The 26,021-nt window shown below is 43.0% G+C and overlaps 1 protein-coding gene across 2 annotated transcripts; it reads left to right on the top strand.

Moving 5' to 3' along the window:
- The first annotated feature begins 3,473 nt into the window (after positions 1–3,473).
- On the top strand, positions 3,474–23,407 carry LOC130107184 (RNA-binding protein 6). Of its 2 annotated transcripts, none has more exons than XM_056273642.1 (23): positions 3,474–3,566; positions 4,192–4,269; positions 10,975–12,502; positions 12,614–12,703; positions 12,841–12,910; positions 13,872–13,945; positions 15,933–16,007; positions 16,162–16,444; positions 16,690–16,847; positions 17,011–17,111; positions 17,206–17,275; positions 17,374–17,449; positions 17,561–17,619; positions 17,714–17,840; positions 18,290–18,387; positions 19,078–19,449; positions 19,531–19,680; positions 20,044–20,109; positions 21,411–21,632; positions 21,722–21,796; positions 21,891–21,988; positions 22,095–22,140; positions 22,235–23,407. In XM_056273642.1, exons 2-23 carry the CDS (start codon positions 4,223–4,225, stop codon positions 22,325–22,327), a joined length of 3,978 nt encoding a protein of 1,325 aa, XP_056129617.1. In that variant the 5' UTR covers positions 3,474–3,566; positions 4,192–4,222; the 3' UTR covers positions 22,328–23,407. The 2 variants fall into 2 exon arrangements, with proteins under 2 accessions (XP_056129617.1, XP_056129616.1); XM_056273641.1 differs by having other exon boundaries at positions 21,722–21,808.
- The last annotated feature ends 2,614 nt before the right edge of the window (positions 23,408–26,021 follow it).

Raw genomic sequence — 26,021 nt, 5'->3', positions numbered from 1 at the left:
CTTTGTCTCCAAACCGTCCAACCTGAGCTGCCCCTCTAATATACTCGTTCCTAATCCTGTCCTTCTTCATCACTCCCAATGAAAATCTCAGCATCTTCAACTCTGCCACCTCCAGCTCCACCTCCTGTCTTTTGTCAATGCCACTGTCTCCAAATCATATAACATAGCTGGTCTCACAACCATCTTGTAAACCTTCCCATTCACTGGATGATATGAGTAAATGTAAATATACAGGTAGATAGGATTTGGTTTGACATTTAGCTCACTGAATTTAACCACTATGGACTACAAAACATACCGCACTGACTTTTGAGGGAGGCAGTGAAAGAGAAGTGGCAGTAAACAAGAAAGAGCCCTGTCACTTCTAAAAGCACAACATAAAAGTGGTATGTATGGCCTACCAGTCTGTACCGGTGTAATGAAAATTTGTCCTACTTGAAATGATCTATCTACCTGTGCTAATTCATAGCAACCCTAACCCATACATGCAAAAAGTTGGTAGAATCACCTCAGTCCTAATGAGCACTTGGGCTCAAAGGAGAACTTGTTGAATGTGCCTAAAAGTATCGTTTTAATGACTGAATATGAATCATGCATTATGTATCACAAAACAGAGAAAGAAATTGTCATCAAATATAACAACTGTATCAACTATCAACTAGTCATAGAGTGAGACTAACATTGAGGGCTGCATACAATTTATCATGTTATTTCTCTCAAATTAATGTAAATACAGTGAAATTACAGTAACCACTACAACCATATGAGGGGCAGCCAGGCAGGCATTTTGGTGTACAAAATTGGGTTGCTGAGTTGCTTTAAAAACTTGAAACACAGAGAAGGTGAAGATCGATTAACATAACACAAACAAGGGCGCACCGGTCGACCTTGGGCTCCTGCTTTCTAAGACCACGAGTGCCTGCAGTGGATCTACGTATATCAAACTAGATCACTGTCATCACTCCGGAATACGGGAGGTGAGTTGTCGACTTCATGGGATGTTATCGTAGGTGCGAAGATGGTGGGGAGATGGAGACGGAGGCAAAAATTGGAAATGAGAATGAGGACACGAGAGGGTTTGAAAATAAGAAAAGGAGGAGCAATACATCGACTTGCTCGAGTTATTCGAGTCAGTCACAGGGAACAGAGACGTATCTCGTTGGGATGATAGCCATGACAAGACAATATGGCATTTTCAAGGGCCCACATGGGGTCAGAAAGTTTGCAGGGAGAAAACTTGGAGATGTATGATCGATCAGGATAACTAGAAGTGGGATGGTTATGATTGATTGTCTCTCAAAGCATCAGAGAGATAGAGACCTTACGATCGAGGTATTTAGAAGGTCTCGCTGTGTGACTTGCTTCCCACTCGGATTAAAAGCAAAGAAGAAGGGAGTGATAAGTGGCGTGCCACTGTCAGTAGAGCCTGAGTCATTCGAGATGTTGCAGGTGTGTGTGAGGCAAGAAGAATGACGAGATTCCGAGAAGAGGAGAGGAGAGGAGGACAGTAATTCTGTGTTTTGACTTATGAGGGGGGATGCCGCAGAGAGTGTACCTTGATTATGTGAGTTACAGGGTGAAGCCATATAACAGAGCTCCGCTCAGTTGTTGTCAAGAATATGGACATGTTGTTGCTGTTTGCAGAGGAGTCAGAAGATGTGGGAGATGTGGGAAGGACAGCTGCAATGTGGAAGATTGTAAAGTGGAGAAAGCGCAAGCAAAGTGCCTGCACTGCAAGGGAAATCAAGATATGGGGTAAGCACAGTGTCCAAAAAGAATTAAGGAAGAGAAAGTGAATAAGATGAGCGCAGGAAAGGGATTGTCGTATGCTGAAGCTGCTAAAAGAATGGAGAGAGAAAGCCAGAATGATGTGAGACAAGACGCTAAGGAGGACAAGTCAGTCAGGAAGCATGCTGAGTTTTGCTTTTGTAAGGAGCAGATGCAGTTTTTGGCATTTGGCGATGGAAATTAATTGTACTGCTGGAGTAGAAAGAAAATCTGAGAGAACTGACATAATTGTAGATGCAGCGAGGACATTTCTGGGTGTTGCGAGAGTTTATGGAGAATGTGTGCAGCAGCAGCTGCTGAGAGAGGCTTTTAGTCCCTCCCAGAAACCTGAGAAATAACTAGTTTGATTGAGAAGTCAGTTGAGACGGAAAAGGTCACTTAGATGAGTGATGAAACGTTTCTCTCAATACACGCGTCCAGACGAACCGATTCAAATTTCTGCGAGTTCACCCACATATTATGTACGTGTAATTTAAAGCCCAATTTTTCCAAAGCGTATAGTGGCAACACTGCACTGTCAAGCACTTTGAGATTGTCTCTGACAATGAAAGGTGCTACACAAATAAAATGTACATGGTGATGCTGGTCATGCGGCTTGGGTCCTGGGCTGTTTCGGTGGCATCTGGACACTGCTTGGCATCCTGCGCGTCATATTCTTCATAAATTTTATATTTCCATTATAATTCTGTACTCCTCTTTCAATACTGTATTCCATAAATTGTGTAAACACAACATACAGTGCACGTTGTCCGTCTTGGGAGAGAGATCCCTCCTCTGTTGCTCTCCGAGGTTTCTTCCTATTTTTCTCCCTGTTAAAGGGGGGGGGGGTTAGGGAGTTGTTCCTTATCCGATGAGAGGGTCTAAGGACAGGATGTTGTGTTTCTGTAAAGCCCACCGAGGTAAATTTGTAATTTGTAATATTGGGCTACACAAATAAAATTGACTTGACTATTATTATTAGCATTATTATTATTTCTTTCACGTTTCCTTTTTTACATTCTGTAGAGCCGGGTCCAAACGATGGACCTGAGGCACTATAGGGCAGATGTCACTTGATTGACAGTACTCGTCGTAATATGTGGGCTGTTCCGAGTAGGGCGATCTTCTGGACCGCACAGATGTTGATGTTGCCTGGGATACGGTTGATGAACTTTTCCATCCCCTTCTTCACGAGTCCTAGAGTGCTCTGATTACCACCGGTGTTGTTTCAGTCTTCATTCCCCACATGTTGATTTCAACCCCCAGGTCTTTGTACTTGGTCAGCTTCTCTGTGACTTTCACTGAGGTGTTTTTTTCGGATGGTGTTGCCATGCCAATGTGCATGCACCTCTTTTGCTTCCTGTCCTTGATAACGATGTCGGGCTGACGTGTAATGAATGCCTGCCGAGATGGCTGTGCTGTGTTGTGCTCCCGAAGTATTCATCAATACACAGGTAAACAAATCCTGTGTGTGCTTGTTTCATGTAGTCAAGATACTACATATTTGGCTTATTATTATTATTATTATCATTATTATTATCATCATCATCAGATGTGAGGTTGTTGGGGTTTTTTTTTTTAGTAAATAGACATTCTGGTCCACTCTCCAGTCCAGTTGATGGCGGTAATGCTCCAAAATCATTGTTTGCTAACCGCCAATAGACCGAAAAAGGAGGAAGAAGAAGAAGAAGAAGAAGAAGAAGAAGAAGAAGAAGACCTCCGGAATATTACGCAGATTTGTCTGCATTTTCCTAATTAACTCCTGTCTACTAACCGGCTGAGAAGGAAACTTCGTCAAGGTAGGTCTGTCAAATACATATATCCGCAATAATAAGAGAAAGCATTACCTGTTGTCTCGGTATTCGCATATATTGTCGTCTTCACTCTCCTGTTGCAAGATGGGTAAGCATTTTAAGCTAACGTTACGCAAACGCTCTAGCTTAAGCTAGCATCTCAAGCGTGTTTTTGTGCTGGCTAATAAACTCTACGATAGTCCGTAATGTAACAGTAACACTGATATCCTTATTACGCGTTCATTATCCTATATAACTGTACTGTCAGTGTCTTAAGCATGATGTTTAACAGTGTTTGTTAACTAATTAAACTGATCATAGTGGGCCTACCGCTAACAGGCCATTTTGGGGCTAGTTAGCTTACTAACGTTAGCATCGACGCTGAATGTCGTCGCCTTTGGCCTGAGGTTAGCCGTTTGCAAGTGGGGGGGGGGGGGGGAGTAGTAAGCACGATCATTTAAATGTCCACATGGTATGTCGCAGTATTTTCCAAGCGCTAGTCTTCATGTGTTGGGTTTGGTGTCCAGATTATTTTATTCTCTAAAATGTAAAAGCTGCTTGACACATTGGCACGTCTGTCTTCCAGTAATTGATACTGCTAACACCGAACTGTTACAATCTTTTGGTTTAGATTGTACCATTATTTGACGCAGTCTGGAAACATGTGGGACGGACCTGGGCAAGAACCACGACGGGGGGCTCCATTTCGGTAAGCAGGTGAAATCGGACTAGGGAACACGTTGGGCCCCTGTCCGTGGCCCACCCAAGTCAGCGACCATCAGAAATTGTAACCGTATTGTGCTGAATGCACAGAAAGCGTCTCCTCCACCTCGACACCAGGTGGCGGGACCCTAAACCCGGGGAACAGCGCTTCCCTCGGGTTTGAAGCCAACAAACTTTTCACTGTAGGGGGTGACATAAATGATGCCAAAAAGAGACATTCCTCCTTAGACCACCATTATATCTAAGGCGGTGAAATGTCATAATTACAATGTTTCCAATGTCCGTTCAGTACCTAAAATTAAGATAAATAATCATAGAATTAGTCATGAAAGCTGAGTGCTCTGTTGCTGAGAAATAATAATGATAATAAACTTTATTTATATCGCACCTTTTTAAACAAAGTTACAAGGTCCCTGATACCCTAAATTATTAAAAAGAAATTCATATTAAAATGGCTGAGATTTTGATTTAGAACACTATAATATTTGGTCAAAATCTTTCTTCATCCTGACAACTACCAAGTTAGTAGATGTACAGGGATTAAAGTTTTCCATCGCTGTTATGGATTTCCATCAGTTGGATTCCAGAGAGGCCATGTATGAGGTCAACGCAGGGTTTTCCTTCTTTGGTTTTACTGACAGAGTACAAACCAATGTTAAAGGTGTATGCCACCACCTACTGTACTGGTGTGTAACATTCTGACTTTATAAAGAAGTTATGTTCTGGATAGTAAACCTGTTTCCTTTTAAGTATTAAAATAATGCAGTCACAGCATTGCATTGTAAGATGGCAACAGATGTACGCTTAGGCCCCCCCTTCGGTTCAGGGATGGTTGTTCCCTCTTCACATAGATGGCCTCTTTGACTCCCCGTTCAAACCAGCGTTCCTCCCTATCAAGGATGTGCACATCCTCGTCCTTGAAAGAGTGACCACTGGTCTGTAAATGGGTGTAGACGGCAGAGTCCTGGCCTGTCGCATTAGCTCTTCTGTGTTGTGGCATCCTCTTAGTCTGTGTCTGTTTAGTTTCTATATTCGATATACAATATGGTGTATGCTGTTAAGTGCTAGGAGGATTACCGTGACTTGTACATTGGGGAAACTAAACATGCTGGCCAAGAGGATGGCACAACACAGAAGAGCTAATGCGTCAGGCCAGGACTTCGCAATATACACCCATCTATAGGCTACCTTACATGTCGTAAACCGTTCATGCTTGTGCATCCGTGACTCACATCTCCCGCTGAGAGAGAGTGAGATTTTTTTTTTAAACTATTTAAATCAAATTGTCAACTCACAACCAAGTACTTAACATACAGTGCATCCGGAAAGTATTCACACCCCTTCACTTTCCCCACATTTTGTTATGTTACAGCCTTATTACAAAATGGATTACATTCTTCTTTTTTTCTCCTCAATCTACATACAATACCCCATAATGACAAAGCAAAAAAGGTTTTGTAGAAATTTTTGCAAATTTATTCAAAATAAAAAACTGAAATATTGCATGTACATAAGTATTCACACCCTTTACTCAGTACTTGGTTGAGGCACCCTTGGCAGCAATTACAGCCTCAGGTCTTCTTGGGTATGAAGCTACAAGCTCGGCACACCTATATTTGGGGTTTTCTCCCATTCTTCTCTGCAGATCCTCTTGAGCTCTGTAAGGTTAGATGGGGAGCGTCGCTGCACAGCTAGTATTTTCAGGTCTTTCCAGAGATGTTCAATGGGGTTCAAGTATGGGCTCTGGCTGGGCCACTCAAGGACATTCACAGACTTGTCCCGAAGCCACTCCTTTGTTGTCTTGGCTGTGTGGTTAGGGTCGTTGTCGTGTTGAAAGGTAAACCTTCGCCCCAGTCTGAGGTCCTGTGCGCTCTGGAGCAGGTTTTCATCAAGGATCTCTCTCTGTACTTTGCTCCATTCATCTTTCTCTCGATCCTGACTAGTTTCCCAGTTCCTGCCGCTGAAGAACATCCCCACAGCACGATGCTGCCACCACCATGCTTCACTGTAGGGATGGTATTAGCAAGGTGATGAGAGGTGCCTGGTTTCCTCCAAACGTGATGTTTGGCATTCAGGCCAAAGAGTTCAATCTTGGTTTCATCAGACCAGAGAATCTTGTTTCTCATGGTCTGAGAGTCCTTTAGGTGCTTTCTGGCAAACTCCAAGCAGGCTGTCATGTGCCTTTTACTGAGCAGAGGCTTCCATCTGGCCACTCTACCATAAAGGCCTGATTGGTGGAGTGCTGCAGAGATGGTTGTCCTTCTGGAAGGTTCTCCCATCTCCACAGGGGAACGCTGGAGCTCTGTCAGAGTGACCATCAGGTTCTTGGTCACCTCCCTGACCAAGGCCCTTCTCCCCCGATTGCTCAGTTTGGCTGGGCGGCCAAATCTAGGAAGAGTCCTTGTGGATCCAAACTTCTTCCATTTACGAATGATGGAGACCACAGTGCTCTTCGGGACCTTCAAAGCTGTAGACATTTTTTTGTACCCTTCCCCAGATCTGTGCCTCGATTCAATCCTGTCTCGGAGGTCCACAGACAATTCCTTTGACTTCATGGCTTGGTTTCTGCTCTGACATGCACTGTCAACAGTGGGAGCTTATATAGACAGGTGTGTGCCTTTCCAAATCATGTCCAATCAATTGAATTTACTACAGGTGGACTCCAATCAAGATGTAGAAACATCTCAAGGATGATTAGTGGAAACAGGATGAACCTGAGCTCAATTTTGAGTGTCATAGCAAAGGTTGTGAATACTTATGTACATGCAATATTTCAGTTTTTATTTTTAATAAATTTGCAAAAAATTCTACAAAACCTTTTTCACTTTTTCATTGTGGGGTATTGTGTGTAGATTGTTTAGAAACAAAAGGAATTTAATCCATTTTGGAGTAAGGCTGTAACATAACAAAATGTGGGGAAAGTGAAGGGGTGTGAATACTTTCCGGATGCACTGTATATCTGTAACATGCCCAAAAATAATCATCCAACAACAGCTCAAAACCTAAAACAACAACCGGAAAACAGATAAGACCCCTTTTATCTGAGCTCTGCAGCAAAAATCAGCTCATCCTCTATAACAGCAAATGGTTGTGAATTTGTCTAGATCCTTCATTGCTCTGGAATAATTAAAATCTACCCTTATTCTGGTCTTAACCATCCTGGTAAACAAGAGTTCAACATCACATTCTACAGACTCTTCAATTCTTTTTTCCGGTCAACTTAAATAGCCATTTTTGCCTGTCCTGCAATAAAATTCAAGACTTGGCATTTATATTTTAAACGTTGGCTATATTTAAAACCAAGAATAAAATTGTGTTTGTAAAAACTTTCTCTAGATGATTTGAATTTTTCTAAAATCAGAAACGGGTGTAAGCCTCACACATTCTAAAAAATAATGGAAAATTGTTTCTTTCTGGGCACAATAGGGGCAGTTGTCATTCACACCAGGGTTTAACACAGAAATAAAAGTATTGTCAACCACTATGCCATGCAAGACCCTCCATTGCAGATCACCAGCTTTTTGTATAAAACCCTCCATACTGGCTTCACATTCTCTCCCAAGCCAAGCTGGGTTCTCCAGGGTGTATCAGTCTGACCACTCAGTTTTTCTTTATTCGGGATTTTAACCATCATATTACAGATGACTGTACCTTTAAGTACATTTAGACCCGAGTTAAAAACATTTCCCAAATCTGAAAACTGCCCCGTGCAATTTTTCAGATCAGGAACAATTTTTAAAAGAGGAAATGGATCTTCAGTATTGGGATGAATAAAACCACTGCACTATGATGTTAAAAGTTCTCACTCTTTTTCTGTGAGCTGACTAATGATAGCAGCCGACTAATGAGGCATGTAGATTTCACTCCCAGGTGAGATGCTAGTGCAGCAGCGTTGTCAAGCTTGGGCCCAGCCAGCTCCTCCTCAGTTTATCCTAGCTTATGATATTTGACCAAATTTGTTAACATTTTTTACTAAAACATCAATATCTCTTTGGTCCTTTACAAAAATAGCTACATCATCTGCATGGGCAGAGAGTTTAAAAGTTGCGCTGCAACAGCAACTTGAAACAACTCGCACCTCAATTTATGCAGCAGGGGCTCAATGGCCAGAGAATACAATATTCCAGACAAAGAACATCCCTGCCTAATTCCCCTTTTGACCTTAACTGGAATACTCAAACTACCGTTAATTTTAAGTACACTCTCAATGGCACTGTACAAAACCTTGATCTTGGCTATAAAACCTGGGTTGACACTGAAAGCTTTCATAGTTTGCCACAAGTGCTGGTGTTCAACCTGGTCAAACGCCTTTTCCTGATCTATGGAAATAAGACCAGTTTCAACTCCAAATGAACTAAAGCTGTCCAAAACACCACTAATTAAAGTAATAATGTTGGTGATCAGCCTGCTGGGCACACAGTCTGGTCAACATGGATAACCTCCTTCATCACTTTTCTCAGTCTGTTTGCTAACACTTAGAAAAGATCTTGTAATCAGTGCAGAGCAGGGACACCAGCCACCACTTCTTAATGTCTTGCAAATCCCCTTTTTTTGGCACGAGAGTAATGATGGCCCTCCTGCAACTCTGAGGCAACCAACCTTCAGTTGCACTGTTCCTCAGAACAGTCAACAAATTCTCTCTGAGCACCGGCCAAAAAGACTTAGAGAAGTCAACAGGTAAACCATCTATGCCGAGTGCCTTGCCATTCCCTAGACTTTGCAAGGCATCATGGAGTTCTTCAGAGGACAGTTGTGCCTCAAGCTCTGTATGAGTGTTTCCTCAGTCTTTTTTAGGCCGTTATAGAATGATTCAGCCCCCAGCACATCCTGTTTGAATTCAGAATCTCAGAAAACTCTGAAAGCTGCTAGGGGTAAAAGAAAATAACGATACACTCGAGTTCGCGATATTATCTTTTGTGATACTGTATCGGGTCTCAAAACCACTATATCGATTTTTAACTGTTTCCATGTAAAGGTTTGTGACAAACATTTTGTGTTGTGTGTAACCCCACGACCACTAGATAACAGTGTTGTAATCTATCTTCAGCCATTTGACTCTTCCACTCCAACACAACAATGTAAACTGAGACGGGAAGTAGCATAAGCACAAAGAACACAGGCCTATGAAATCGCAATATATCACCTTTCTTACAGTATCGCAATATATCACAATATATTGAATTGTAACCCCTGTATCGTGACATGTATCGTGTCACCAGATTGTCGCCAATACACAGCCCTAAAAGCTGCACACCAGTGTTAGCACGTAGAGAGTCGATGGTCTTTCTCTGCCTGTTCTTTCGCTCTAAAGAAAAAGCGAGAAGGGGCATCCATATGTATGACCCTCAGAAAGTGTGAGCGAACCAGAGCCCCCTGTGCTGTAATACCCAGCAGGTTAGCCAAGGCACACTTTTTGGATTTGAGAGCCTCCATATGACCTCAATCTCCTGTGGAATCTGCTAAATTCTGTAGTTCCACCATTTCAATCTCTGGAGCTCTCATAGATCTGGTTATGTTCTGGTGACATTGCGAGTGTACTGCTGGCAAAACTACTTTCTCCGGCACTTGCCAGTGTCCCACAATTGCTGTAAAGAACTAAAATCAGACCTTCTGTTTCTGTATTTACACTGTCATAACCAACAACTCCACTGATAGGTAGCTAAAATACAATCTTCCACAGCGCAATTGAAAGTCAGAGTTTAACTCCGTGTCGGCATGTGAGCTTCTCCAGCCCCATGCCTCCAACTCAATGAGTCTGCATAACTCACAGCCGGGTCGGTCGAAACCACTCCTGAATAAATAAAACCCACCGCTACAACAATAAACCTGTCAAAATAGAAATCCAAAAAGAACAATGAAAGATGGAAAAGATAGCAAATGCACTCACGCTAAAATGCGCACTCATTCTCACTGTCTTCAGCTCCCAGCATGTACACCTTGCTAAAATACAGTCTTCCACAGCGCAATTGAAAGTCAGAGTTTAACTCCGTGTCGGCATGTGAGCTTCTCCAGCCCCATGCCTCCAACTCAGCGAGTCTGCATAACTCATAGCCGGGTCGGTCGAAACCACTCCTGAATAAATAAAACCCACCGCTACGACAATAAACCTGTCAAAATAGAAATCCAAAAAGAACAATAAAAGATGGAAAAGATAGAAAATGCGCTCACGCTAAAATGCGCACTCATTCTCACTGTCTTCAGCTCCCAGCATGTACACAGAGAGAGAGAGAGAGAGCGAGATAATCAGTCCTAATAATGGAAATTCTACTTTGATCGCTGATAAAATCCTGTATTGTCCCACCCCTACTCTCACAGCTCTACCACTTCTTCGAATGTGTAGATTCACTCCTTATTCTTCCTCTTTTTGGTGCTCTGGTGAAGACATAGGTTATGTCAGACTATAAGCCTTGAAATGAGCAACTGGAAAATGATTTGGATATTTGTGAATAAGCTATTGTCTTAAATATGCCAGCAATAGAAAGTCCCCAAATATACATGGATGTTTGTTTCCATGTAAATCTTAAAGATTGTAGCTTTAAGTGTCTTCCTCATTTCATTTTGAGTGGTTTGGCAGTCTAAATGTAGCTTACATTTTCTCTGTTTTACATTTTGATTCAAGGTTCCAATGTTCTGTTGATAATTTGTACTGCAAGTGATCAATAGCTTAAGTTCTTTTCATTTTGTGTTTCAGTGGGGATCGTGGAGAGATGTTTAGGGGCCGAGGTGGTCCCTTGCCTAATTTTAGAGGTAGAGATGGTATAAACATGGGTCATATGGGTCCTCGATCCCAAGATACAGCATCAATGGATATAAGGAGAATGGATGGTCCAGCCATGAGGGGACGTGATACTGAACTACGTGATGCGAGAGGAAGAGAACCGAACAGAGATTTCTTCAGACCTGAAGATAAATCGGACCTAACTCTTAGAAGGCAATATGAAATTGCTATCCGAGACAAGCTAATGAATGCTTCTGGCTTCATGGGACCTGGCAGAAACTCATTAGACATGGAAGAGCGAGCTATGCCACCACGCGAGCTAAACAACAGATTTTTGGATATGAGAGAGAGAGAGAGGTTTCATCGTGACATGCCAGGGTTCAACAATCCTGACATAGATGGTAGAAGAGGATTTCCGATGGGGCCAATGGAGAGAAATGATGGATTTAGGGACATTCGTGATAGGCCTCGTCGGGGCATGGATGACATTGATGGCTGTAGTATGGACTTGCCTCCACATGAGAGGAGGATGATGGACGTTGAAAGAAGAGGGGGGGTACCTTTCGGTGGAAGAGGAGGATTTAACTCCGATATGGACCTCAGGAATCGTCCTGGCCCTCCAGCTGAATACAGAGGTAGAGAGCGATCTCCCTTACGGTTTGGGAACAACAGTGCTGGTTCTCTGGACCGGGGAAGGTCAGACATGCCTCCAAATGTTGGTGGCCCACAAAGACGAGACTTTATGGGTTCAGAAGATGCAGTCAGAGATATAAGATTCCCAGACAGTAGAGATAGCCCCCTGATGGATTATAGAAGTGGTGAAGAGATGACTCTTGCAGAGGAATGGAAGAACCGTTGCAAAGAAAAAAACTTCCCAAACACGCCTAAAGGTCTGGGAGGTACAACAGACCAACACTTCTCTTTAGGATTTGGCAGAGAGCGGGAGGTTGGAGAACCAGCAAAGCTTAAAGAGAGAGATAGGCCACCTGCTGAATTTTCTGGGAAAGAAGTTGGTTTCCCCCGTGTTGGTAATTTTACTCCCATGGATATGCCATCAGTTGGCCACAAAGCTCAACAAGACATGCCATTCCCAGAAATGAGTCCCCTTCCCAGTTCACTTGGTAGAGAGCATGAGAGTAAACGCTGGCTTGGAGGAAGAGAGCCCAAGCAGAGTCAAAATGTGTCAAATCTTAATGAAAGACCCACTTACCATAAAGAGAAGAACCAATCATCTCAAGGAACTGAGGGATCGAGTGATTGTTTCAAAGGGTCCAAGGATATGCTGCACAATCAGGGAGCTGAGAGCAAGATAAGGGCAGAACATGACTTCCAAAATAGCAGTGCAGCACAAGGAAGGGACCAAGACTACAGGGACATTGATTATAGAACAGGATCTGGAAGGGCTTTTGATTACAAGCGTGAGGATTTTCATGGGCCCGACAAAATTTTGAAAGAATCTAAACCAATCCCACCTTCAAAATTTAGTGACTCTGGTTCTCAGGTAATTTACCCGTTTTTCAACTGATTCTTTGAAAATGATAGATATATTGTTGCTTAAAGAAATATAATACTTTTCAAATGCTTTAACTTGTTATCAAAAATGTCATGCAAGGATCAGGATTACAGGAGTGCATTAGTGGAGGATAAAGTTTCCAATACCATATCCATAATTGGAATTCCAAAGACTGCTACAATGGAGCAGGTAGGAATCAACTAATTCCTGTTTCAATAAATATGGTTAAATGTTGCCTAAAATGCTTTTACCTTGAAAGGAGTTTGCTTATCACACAGGCATTTAAGCTTCAGTAGACTTAGATCCTTTTATGCCTTCCTTTGCAGATTCTTGGTGCTTTTGCAGTTCGTGATGGTGTGCCAATGCAGGGGATGAAAATAAAAAGTGTTGTACCAGGTGAGAAATAAGTTGCTGTGAATATTGTTTCGGGCAATCGATCGCCCATGTGTCCCACGATGCATTTCGCTATTACGATACTCGACCCTCCGCAACCTTTCTTTGGGCTTCGTTGTTGCTTTCATTGCTCCTGGTCTTGATGAAATCGCTCAGTAAAACAAGCAAGGGGTTTTCTTTGTTATTCCATTTGCACTTTTCAGGTCTGATAATGCAGGGCCATTGTCACCAGTCTTAGATGATTCCTCAACATTGCAGGCTTGGAAAGCGATATTTGATGATAGTCGCAAACGTTTTGTGACTGGTGTTTAGCACTGAATGCTTCCTTTTTGAGGTGTTTATTCAAGTATCCTCGTGTTGACTAGCAAGCGATTTTCCTCAACAAGCTTGGAAAATGAGACTACTTTGTTAGTGCCTTTCTCAAACAGGTTGTTCATGTTGCCAATCTAAACATCTGCTTAAGAGTGCAAGTTTTAGAGCCTTTGTCAGGATTATCTTATCCAACGTTTCTGAAGCTGCCAACGTGCAGAAAATGTATACATTGCAATAGCACAACGAGATTTAAATGCACTCCTGCAGGGGATGTCTTTTAATTTCCCTAAAGCTTGCAATTGTTGAACTTTGTTATTCTCTTGATGTTGTACTACAACACACAGCCTTTAACTGGGTCCTGAACATCTTGAATAGGCTTGGCTTTAACCAGCCTGTTATTAAGTCAAGTCAGATCCGCATCAATGGTTAGAAGGCAGAAGAGGAAAAAAGCATGAAAATCACTGTATGTTGTCTTGAGCAGGTACATGTGTCGATGAAAGGTAAAGAAAAAAAATCGCCTTCAATGCTCAATGTTCTCGATGTATACACGCTCTACTGTCTTTTTTTTCTTTTCTTTTTTTTTTACTCGATGACTTTCCTTACTGGCATTGACTAACAAAAACCCATCTGTATTTTCAAATGCTGTCCCCAGGTTACAGCTACGATACGGCCTATGTGGAGTTTTTTAACCTCGAGGATGCAGTCCACTTCATGGAGTCCAACAAGGTGGCCCATCCTCGTCACTCTACGAAGGCCATCTCTCCCACCAGGATAACGGGGGGGGGGGGGTTGAGAGTCCATTTAGTAGGGCGGGGTGGGGAGAGACTGGGCCTGGGAAGGGATGGTTATAATAAGTCATCTTGTAGTAGTTAGAGATGGAAAAATGCCATGCGCATTTTTTATGTCAGTGTTTGGGAACATCAACAATTTGTGTCCCCATTTCACAAAATTTATTTCACCTCTACTTATCTGGAAAGCCATTGTAGTACGCTAGATTATTTGGTTCGCAATCAAAGAAAATAATAAAAGAAACCTGATTTACTCTAGCTATATTTTTACGCCAGCTATATTTGCTATTGGTTGTGTGTGTGTGTGTGTGTGTGTGAGAAGATTATTGCTTCAACTCCTGTCTCAAGTCTTTAACTTATTAGTAATATTTATGTAATTTTAAGCCTGAAACAATCTTATCTTGGAGTGGATTGGATTGGTAAATATAGATGATTGTGGTATGGCTCGTTAGTCATGTTGATAATGGAGATAACCCACGTTGTTTAATGTGTTTAGTTGGTCTTGCATTACACTGAAGTTAAGGGAACTGCTTCCCTTTGCAGCATTCTAAGTCATTTTAAGAGATAGTTACACCTTATTAGTTTTTTGGGCCATAGGCTGTAAACAAGTTCGTTACTCTGGGGTATACCTGTAGAATGCAATACTTTTCTTTCTGATGCCTCTACACTGGCAACTTCGCAGTTAAATTTATTACTGCAAATCTCTCTTGCACATGGTTTGTCTGCTTACTAAGTAACGGAAAGGTATTTTGAGAGTGAAGTAGCTTCAGGGAGTAACATAGCTTCCGGCTATTTTTATGAGGTGAATTAGCTTGTCTCAATAAGTTTGCTTTATGATGCTGCCTTTTTCATGTCATGGAGCAAAAAGCCCCAGATTCCTTCAGAGGGATTTCAGCTCCAGTTTTCTGCATCAGTCCTTATTCCTAAATTCCTTAGCCAATTTAGGCTCTTTTCTATGGTCTGTGACCTTGTTTCTTGAACATTACAAACCTCCTTGATGGCGTTTTTCTTGACTCATCGTCACCTTTCAGTGCTGCGTGGCATAATTTGTTCTGTCTTGTGGAGTATTCATCTTGGCCAAATCAAAAGAATTGTCGATGCAATCCAGGAGTATTCCATTTTAGTCATATATGACTAAATTTAGAGAAAAGCCTTTCTGTTGGTATTTGGATCGGTTCAGATTGCTGAAATATGCTGATGGAGTTTGTTTTTGACTGCTGTTTCCATTAATGATCAGTTGGATGTGCTAATCTCTTATCGGTGTTTAGCATAGAGCAGGTTTGAGTCATCAAACCTCTTCACGCAGACATACTGAAGACATTTGTGGTATTTGTTCGATAATTTCAGTTGCATCAAATATTTGAATGCTAATCCTGGAATTCATTTTCTTATGCATTGTTGGATCAATGCCTTTTGAGATGGCTCATCTTTTGTTCAGCAAAGTACACTCAAACAGTACACTGCAAACAGCCTATCTGGATTCCTATTAATTCTCGACATTAACGAACTAGATTTTAATTATGGATGTCGAGCGTATGAAGCAAGCACTTGATTTGCACAGTACACATCCTGGGAAGTCTTTGAAACACTTCTTATTTATTTCAGAATGTCAAGTCTTAAAGTTTTGATCTTATACAGGAACGTGACCTGTCAAAGTAGTTTATTTTATTTGAGTTGTTTCCTTGGAGATCTGTTTCTTATACAGTGCAAAGTAATTTTCTTTTGGAAAATATTTTTTACCAGAGTCTTCCTCATGCCTGAGTCATATCTATTTTAAGCTTTGTATTCTACTGTAAGTGGTTGCCCATTTACCCTCACCAATGAGGAGGAGGGCCAAGCCAGCCACACTGCATGTTGGGTTTCATTGATTCAGTTGTGGGTGTAGTTTTTTGTTGTAGTACTGACTTTCACTTTTTTTCCTCCAGGGATCCCTCAAGGTTGGTACTAAAACAGCTTCTATGAAATACATCCAGCCAGAAAAGAGTGAGGGAGCGGCACGTGTGAGTGTTTTCACTACTCAGTGGTTTAGTTTGAACCCTTTCAACTATAGTGTTGCCATGCATCTTATGAGGTGTTACTGTTCCTAATTCATTTTGTGAAAGCTTAAAATGATTGCCATTAACATCAGTATGTATTCTTCACCCAATGAATTAGGAATCGGATCTCAAAGTACCACAACACCCAGAACCTTCGTTGCCTGGTCCAGATGAACCTTTAGAGAGGTTGAAGAACAACCTGAATGGCTCCAAACACAAAGGCCCCTCAGAACCTTTGACTGAGGGCCAATGGCAGCGGAGCTCAGACCTGACCCCAGAGGCCTGGCAGCAGCAGGTTGACCAACAGAAAGACAAAGATCAGCCAGCTGAGTCCTGGGGCCACCACAATCCTCCTCGTCATGGTCCACACCAAACTGACCCTGTCTTTAGAGAGAGCAAGAGTGCGTTTCCGTGTTTGCATGAGTTCCCTCTAGGAACTCTGTTTTCCTCCTTGCTATTCCAAGATATGCTTGTAAATTGAATTTGAGTCTCGAAAATTGGCCATAAAAGAATAAATTTTTACCTACTTAATGGCTATAGGCTAGAAAATGTTGATTTGTTTGCTTATTTGTGGAAACATTTACATATTTGTATGGCACATTAAGGTCAATCGATAATACTTGCTTTTTCATGATTAACTTGACAGCTTTGATATTAAAGAACGTGAAGTCCACCACCACAGTGGAGACTATCCTAAAATCATTGGATCCCTATGCTTACCTGGATGAGAGGAATGTCCGTCTTGTCAAGAGCAGGACATCAGGGGCTAAGTGCTTCTGTTTTGTTGATATGGACTCCCATGAGGTATGGATGACACCAGTGCAATCCCATCCACTTCACTCACATCTCTGTCATGACGGAGTCTGAGATTTTCAATTTTGTGATGTGTATTATTCAGTATACTTCGTGGTGTGACTGATTTTGACCCGTGATCATAAAGCGTTAACTGTCTTGTCATCTTTTTTAGCAAGTGACACGTCTGGTGGACCTCCTCTCCAAACCTAGGCCCCTGTCAATTGACGGTGTTAGAGTTTACGCAGAGGTTGCAAAGCCACTAAAGAACCAAAAGTAAGCAATTGTGACAATATTATGCTGTTGAATTGCCATTTCAAGTAGATTAATCTCTATCCACTCACCACTAATGATTTTCATCCTATCCAAGTTTTAGAAGAGATTCTGATAAGCCTAGTTCTTCCCTCCTGGGGTACCCACCTGAGGGCAATATAATGGGGGTAGGTGATTGTCTTTCTTCGTAAACATGCAGCTCGATAAAGATTGGGTTGGTCATAGCCATCTAAAACAAAGTTTGCTATTTTTGTCCTGGTGTCAGGAGCAGCAGTACTCACAGTCTCTTCAGTATTCCCAGTCTTTGCTGCCACCAGTCAGCATCCCAGCTCCCATTCAAGGTTAGACTTCCTCAGACTCACATATTCAGGTTCCAGACCTAAAACACTACACATGACTACATATCAATAGAAAATTGTCCTAACGAGTTGTCGCTTTTTATATTCCATCAGAGGAAATTATGACTGACAGTATGAACCCTACTCTGGCATCAGACTCGAGCTATAGCCAAGTAAGTTGCCTCTTGGGAGATGAGATCAGCAACAGTGGAGATAATCTGTTTTATCGCTGGTCAAATAACCTTAAACCTCCATCTTACTCCTCAGGCAGTTGGTCATAGTGAGACCCCAGTCATGAAACCTCATCCCACATACGAGGCTGTTGCACCACATGTGTCTACAGACACATCAGGGATGACGGCCATACCTGATGGATCAGAGCCCTACATCTACGGTAGAGAAACTGAAACAGTTTTCTCCCAGGAAATGTTTATCATACCATCTGTCAGTGTGCTCAAAGCATTGTTGGGCTGCACAATTAACTGTATTTGTATGTCCCCTCAATGCCTCAGTTAATGCTATATAAACCACCACATGCAGTCGTATTTATTCGATATTTAAATTTGATTTTAAAATGTCTGGAGTTGTTAAATAGTATGGATATACTTTCACATATCAGAATGACTGTAAAATTGGTTTGGTTCTCATCAATACGTACTATAATCAGTAATAATTTTCATAATATTTACTATATATTTGAATTGAACATTTTAACCAATGTTTTTGAAGCCATAACATGATGCTTTCGTGGAAAGCATTGACATTCTGCTAAATCTTGAATTCAGCTGTATATCTATTTTATATGCATGTACAACTGTGTTGCCTCTTATTTCATTTCTACAGGTTCTGACACTCCAGACTTGGCCAACTACTTGTATGATGCCACCTCAGGCTTCTACTATGATCCTGAGACTACTTTTTACTTTGACCCTAACTCTAGGGTGAGAATATTTCACAAAACTTAATCTGAGAATTGGACAGTTCATCCAACATTGCAAAATTGTGTCAGCTGATGCATGTTTAGATAGTTGTAGCTGTCTTTAAGGTTCCAAGTGCTGAGACTGAGACCCTGCTATTCATTCATTCTTATTGGGCTAGCCACAAGACACTTTTCAATATATAATCAAAATAATGAGGTGATAAATTGATGTAAACTGATAGACATTGTATTTCATGGTTTTCCTTCACCATGTCTTTAATTACAGTACCGCTCGTCTGATCTAAACAAGTAGATACGCTTTGTTTTTTGGTTATTAAGGTTTGCCTAAGCATTGCCCTCTGCAGACCCTATGGCCTTGAATGTTCTTGGCTAATAAGGCTCATGAAGGTTAAGGATCCGGTGAAAAAGTCTTTTACTTGGAGATGCATTAAACCTTTTTCCTCTTAAAGAAAGTAGAGTTGAACCAGTTGGCAGGAGAGAAACATGATTCACCTAATCAAATCTTAAGTTATCCAAGTTAATGCTAAGGATACAGGCTTCACTGTGCCTGTGTGTGCACTTTTACTCTCAGCATTTCCCTGTTTAACAGTAGAGAATATAAGCTTGACGGCAACAGTTGACATTTTCTGTTTCAATATCCTTTCAATGTTTTGTCAAATAACTGATCTTTCATTTCACCTCATATCTATAGTATTTCTATAATGCCCAAACCCAAGAGTACATGTACTGGGATGCTGTGACAAAGACCTACGTCCCGGTGCCAGGGGGGAATGCCACAGAGAGCCAGTCCATGACCATGACACCTGAGGTCCAGGCCATTCTTTCCAACCCAGCAGCAGATGCTCCTCTGGAAATGAAGAAGCCGTCGGAGCCCAAATCTGCCCACACTGCAGTTTCCACACCTGACCTTCTCCAGGCCCCAGCCCCAGTACCCGACTCTGCCTCCAATCCCACCTCAGAGCCTTGCCAGAGTTCGACCCAGGAGAAGAAAGAAGAGGAGGATTCTGCTAAAAAGGACAAGGATGGTAAAGAGGAGAAGCCAAGAAGTCTTGCTGCTGTGAAGGTAGCTCTTTAATTTTTTTTCTTTAATACTGAAATATATACATAATGAGGCAGATCAATAGAATGTCTACCGCTGTCTCAGATCATGAAAGATATGGAGCGATGGGCAAAGATCCAGAACCGTCAAAAGGATAGCGTCCGGGCCCCATCGCCGGTACTGAAGACTGGATTACAGGAGGAAAGGAAGACTTCCAAGGCTGCTGATGCAGGCTTTGCCATCTTTGAGAGGAAGGTCAGGGGTCCACTTACAAGGGTGATGCCTAATCATGTGCCATGGAAGACCATGTGTATGCAGGATTTCTTTCAAACCCAACTCTGCACCAGCTGATTTCACTGATTAACCATTAAAATCTTCAACCAGATGATTAACCATTAAAATCTTCAACCAGATGGGAGGACTGTTAAGCAAAATAAGCTGGTGTAGTGTTGGGTTGGAAAGAAAACCTGCATACGAATGGCCCTCCATGGCACATGACTGGGCACCACTGGCTGGCCTACAATATCTATATATCCTCAGAAACATTAATTTACCTGTACTCACAACATTTTCTAGATATGTCCTTTGTTGATTAATGTTCCTACTGTGTCCGCGTAGGGCTCTATAGGAGATGACCTTTTCAAGAAGCCCCTTGCCCCTCCGAAGAAAGATGAAAAGCCAAAGGTGAGAGTCCCATTGCATGCATCTCATGGTTCCCACATGCCATAGCCACATGACTTTTAGTAAACGTTTTCATAATGATTCGCTTAACATAAAGGAAGTTCCATAGTTTTAGCCATAAATCATATTGATGAGAATATCGGTTTACTCACTGGCTTCATTTTGAAGATTTTGGACATGGCAATACCATTAGATTATTACAGCGGCATTTTATGGGGCAACTGAACACAAGCCTTAAAACTGTCCTTTCAACAGCATCAAAAACCCCTAGTGCCTCAGTTAGACTGCGTGCGTACATGATTTTCCCATATCATCTTTTTTTTTTCATTAATGTGCTGAGGCCAGAATTAAGCCAGCTGTGCCAGCAAATCATCGTGTGCACAGTTACTGTTTGTGTTTCTATGTGTTAAAGCTGAAATCAGGACTAGATAGTCCAATGGAAAAACTACAATGGCTATAATAAATAATGACAGGGATTCAGACACTTGCTTTTTCTGATTGAAAAAGACAAACACCTGCTTGTTGCGATTTTAAGTACGTGCAGTATGATCAGTGCAGGATGCAATGACGACACCACAGGATATCAACACCATTTCAGATGTAGCGTCACAGGATGTGACGTGAATGTAAAACCATTCATTGAATACCAGTGTCGCTAAGCCCTCCTGACAGCATGACCTGGTCACGTTGAAAAAAAAAAATCAGGAAATGAGTATTTAGGAGCCGTTCCATGCCAACCATGTATTAATGGAAATGCCATTGGAGTGGTTTCTCTCCTTGCTCAGAATCGTTCATCTTGCTGTGGAAAAGCGCTGCATGGTAGTTGATGAGCCCTACCTATCGTAAGTATAGGCTGATCAATCCCGCAAGTTCAGCAGAAAGTGGCTCAGCGATGTTATCGACCATTAATAAAATCAGACATCTTGGGTAATAGCTTTTAACTCGCAGTCTCATTTTCACCTCCATACATGGCTTAGATAATTGGGTTAAACTGGACTTTTTGAAACATGTTGAAATATGTCTGACACTCGTGTGTCGTTACCCCATAAGACGCCATTGTAAAGCTGTGTCCCGTATTGAAAATTTCCCACCCAAATGAAGCCAGAGAGTAAAATATCATAACTGATATATGCGATGGCACAAAATAGGAAAATAAGACCCAGGTTTCGGGAAAAAAAATTTCCTCGGAATAAAAAAGATAAAGTGGACTTCAACCTATTCTTCACGATGAAGATCTTCTTTGATTTAAAAAATGATAACCAGGTATACAATTCTCAAAAGTGTTACTTGTCTTAACTGTGCAGCGCCCAATGGGCTCCCTGGGTTTGTTGGCATCAGACTACGCCGCTGGCAGTGATGAGGAGGTGGAGGAGGAGAAGCAGGAGCCTCCAAAGGCTAAGAGCCAATCGGATGACAAGGATGACAAGCTGACAGACTGGAAGAAGATGGCCTGCCTGCTGTGTAGGAGACAGTTCCCTAACAAGGATGCTCTGATCCGCCACCAGCAGCTTTCGGACCTTCACAAAGTACTGCCAGTCAACTCCTAAATATACACATAAACCTTGGCTGATAATGACCACATGTACCCATGTCTCACTAATGTTTTGTCTAACAGCAAAACATGGAGATCCACCTCAAAATCAAGAGGTCAAAGAAAGAGCTGGAGGCTCTAGAGAACCAGGAAAAAGAAGTACGGAAAGAAGTAATGGCAAGTGAATGGGGCAAAAATGGTTAGCATGGAGACTATTGTGTTGTTGACTAACTATAAAACCTGTCCTCTGTAGCTGAATGCTAGGGAACCAACGAGGTCCCCAGAGCCAAAGAGAAGAAAACACCATCACCAGCAGCCACATCACCATAATACCTGGGCCGGGGGCTCAAGGTAGGCTTGCTTCAATTCAATTAGTCAAAGATGCAAACAACGAAGTGCTTGGCTGATTTTGTTTAGTTGACTGGACATAAACTTTTTTTCTTTCTTTCACGTTTAGAGAAAAAGTCAGCGAGAGGCCCGGTTTAGGGTCTGAACCAGTGGAGGTAGGTATAACATGTAATTTTTGCAGATGAAATAAATGTACTCGTAAGTATTGGTTAAAAGTATCGTTTTGTTCTTGGCTTCACCTTCCCTCAGAGGAAAAAGAAAGAGCCTGTTGTCTGGGACCACGCCACTTACAAACAAGCAGTTCGCAAGGCCATGTTTGCACGGTTCAAAGAGCTGGAGTGACACCCCTGTCTGAACAAACCTCTGCAGTGTCCCCTGAATATGTGAGGCGCTCGCCTGCCTTGGCATGAGATCTCCCTTTGACTGTTTACTGCCTCTCTGCCTTGGTCTGTATCACGGGTCTGTATCACGTGCTAGAGCAACGGCTTTCCCTACTGACAAGAAACATGTATTCTGGCCCAAAATGGCATAATCCCATCTACACTGAAGCCGGAAGGTGTCGGCTAGAGCCTACAGTAGTAGGTGGTCTGTGAAAGGGGGCTTCCAGGGGGCTGGAAGAGTCTCAGTAGATATTTTATCATGCCTGTTCGACGTCTCACCACTCAGGCTCTTCCAGCTGCTGGAGAGCTTGTGGCTCCCAGGAAGCCGATGACTACCACTTGTTTTGGGCCTGTCCAAAAGTAAATACCCTTTGGCGTAGGATTCATATAGAATTAGTGACTATATTTGGGACTCCTCTTTGGTCTTTTACATGCAACACTCACAAATATTAACACAAGTGACTTACTTGGACTATTGAGTGAAGCTGCTAGAAAAGCAGTTACAAAGAAACAGAGGACTGGTATGATGTATAATTTATGACATTGTTGTGATGGAAAAAATCACCTTCTCCCATGAGGCTTCAGGAAACTAAATGTGAGGAAATTCTGGAGAATTGTACGTTTACCCAAATCGTCCTTTTGTTTAAATTTGTTTACGCAAGTATGGTTTTGTATATTTTCTTTTTTCTTTTATCTCAAATGGGAAAAAAACACCCCATGGTCTATTTTTGTGTTGTATAATAATAATAATAAAAAAGGGGGGGGGCTTGTCAATGATACCCAGTTAATTTGTTTGCCATGTGTTTTTTGTGGCTGATGTCCAGCGGTCCAATTGTCCACACCTGTTGTCAATTTGTGTTTTTAACCGTTTTAAGCTGATTTCCATGTAATTGTTGTTCAACACTAAGCGGTTTATACATGTGAATCGGTGCATCTTGACATAACGTTTTCATCACTCAACCACGTGACATCTTCAGTTTCTACGTGGTTCTTTTCCCTCTTTTGTTGGGTTTGGTAATATGTGTACACATTTTTAAGTAAAAAAAAAAAGATTGTGTATTGAGTCGTCTTGTGTGTTTGTCCTTTTTTTTTGTCCCTACTTCAATGGAGTATTTATGAAGTATGTATTTTGAGGGTCCCCGGAGAGGTGGCCCTGCCAAGTCCCGACCGCACAACTGGTGCCCACACGCCGTTTCCACTAGATGGCAGCAACACCACCTTGAGTTATCTGTGGTACTGCTTGAGCTCGAGGAAAGGCTGTATAATCCGTCTCAACACAACATGAACAAAGCCACAATAATAATGTCATTATAAAAACTACCAGTGTCCATTACACCAAAAAGCCAGCATTCATAAAATGCTCAGATTTAGGTGGAGGTTATGGAAGTGAATGTTTAAAACCGGCTTCTCCTTCTGAACTAAGGATTGCACCCCAAGTCGTCCGCATCTCCAGAGATAAACTCAGGACAGGTAGATGGTCTTTTTGCTACCTCGTTGGTAGGTTTATTCTCGGGTTTTGACGTGCTCATGAGCTCCAGGCTTGTACTTGTTTTGCCACATGATGTCCGGTCATCCTGTTTGAATCATCCTGTTGTACACCACGGGACTTGAAATGTGGACACTTCCCCACCTTGATGTGAAGGAGCCAGCCTTTACACCCCCCCCCAACACTCCATGGCCCATACTCACTCTCTCCATGATGTTGGTTCTGCGGAAGAAGAGGATTACCTGGCTCCAGCGTTCCTCCAATAGTGTCTCCTTTGACAGCCTTTTAACAGGAGCCTCTGGAACTACGGCCTGTACGACAAACGGCAGGAGGACCCCAGAGAGATGTCGAGGTGACGACGGCAAGAATTCAATGCTTTGCCCCCCCCCCCTTTTTGTTTTTCTCCCCAATTGTACCTGGCCAATTAACCACTCTTCTGAGCCGTCCCGGTCGCTGCTTCACCCCCTCTGCCGATCCGGGAAGGGCTGCAGACTACCACATCCCAGATAGCGTCTGGATGTGGGCCGCTTCAGGCAATGATGCGGCACTGGTGGCCTTCTTCTGGCCCTGATAAAATGGATGTGAGCCTGAAGTGGCTCACATGTATTATAACAAATATGGCCCAAATATGCCAAATCAAATGTGGGCCATTTTTGGCAAAGATGCGGTGCTCTGGGCAACATGGAATTTGGGATGTGACCCTGAAGTGGCCCGTGTGGTAAAGGTGAATATGGCCCAAATATCACAAAACAAATACGGGCCACCTTTGGCAAATATGTGGCACATGCGGCATTGCTATGGCTTGGTTCTGGCCCAGATCTGGCAAACAGGAGCGGACGGCCCAAGTGCCATCATCCATGTGGTATGTGGGCCGGATGGAAGTGTCGGCGTGGGACGGGTCCGGGCCACAGCAATTTTGCAATCTGGGATGCCTCCATACACGTGGAGTCGCCAGCCACTTCTTTTCACCTGACAGTGAGGAGTTTCACCAGGGTGACGCAGCGCGTGGGAGGATCACGCTATTCTCCCCACCCCCCACCCCGAACAGGCGCCCCGACCGACCGACCGACCAGATGAGGCTCTAGTGCAGCGACCAGGACACATACCCACATCCGGCTTCCCACCCGCAGACACGAGCAATTGTGTCTGTAGGGACGCCCGACCAAGCCAGAGGTAACACGGGGATTCGAACCGGCGATTCCCTGTGTTGGTAGGCAACGGAATAGACTGCCACGCCACCCGGAGGCCCCTGAGAATTCAATGCTTTTAATCTGTGTGAGAGATGACTTCAGTGCAGGGAAGCGCAGTTGTCTCAGCAAAAGGATGGTTTAATATTGCTCTTTTAGAAAAAGCACATTGTTCTCACCAAGTCATCTTTGACTCAGCAGTCATTTGTCTCCCACATCGTCTGCTGCCTGACCTCATAATAAACAAGGAGTGTGGGCAAATAGGCCAAGGTGAGCATTACCGCCTCAGATGCTCTGGCTGTGTGTGTGTGTGGGTGTGGAGTCTCAGAGTCTGGAGAGGGGACAGGGCGGGGAAGAAAACAATTCCTTTGGATCTGTTGGAAACCTCACTTTGCGGCTCAGCAAGTAAAAGGGAAAAGCGCAACAAACCAAACGATACACCTCGGATCCTGAGTCATCTGAAGGGAGAGCCGAAACCCTGCAACCTGCCGCAAGAACCCACATTCCCTCATGGTGTACGTTTTACTGTCCGGGTTATCGCCGCTGGTGCAGAAAAGGAAGCCTGTAGTAGCCCCGCGTTTGCTCGTGTTGGGGTACAAGTGGAATAACAGCTTCTCGGGACCACTTTGGAACGGGGCAAAGCCATTAGGGTTGAACTGGTCACACATCACTTGTCATGGCGCACTGCACCACAAGACACTCTTCATCCCCAGCAACCCGCTCTAATCCCTCCCTGTGTTTTACCAGCACACGCCGCCTGTAAATCACCATGACTACCCACAGGAAACCCTTCAGCATCCCCCTCCAAACAGGACGAGACAGCGTCAGGGCGGCACGGCGGCCCAGCGATTAGCACTGTTGCCTCACAGCAAGAAGGTCCTGGGTTTGAACCCCAGGCCGCCCCAGGTCCTTTCTGTATGGGGTTTGCATGTTCTCCCCGTGTCTGCGTGGGTTTCCTCCGGGTGCTCCGGTTTCCCCCCCAC

The sequence above is a fragment of the Lampris incognitus genome, chromosome 2, assembly GCF_029633865.1.
Source record: "Lampris incognitus isolate fLamInc1 chromosome 2, fLamInc1.hap2, whole genome shotgun sequence".
NCBI lineage: Eukaryota > Metazoa > Chordata > Actinopteri > Lampriformes > Lampridae > Lampris > Lampris incognitus.
The sequence above is the reverse complement of the archived record's forward strand: the minus strand, read 5'-3'. Positions and strand labels throughout refer to the sequence as shown.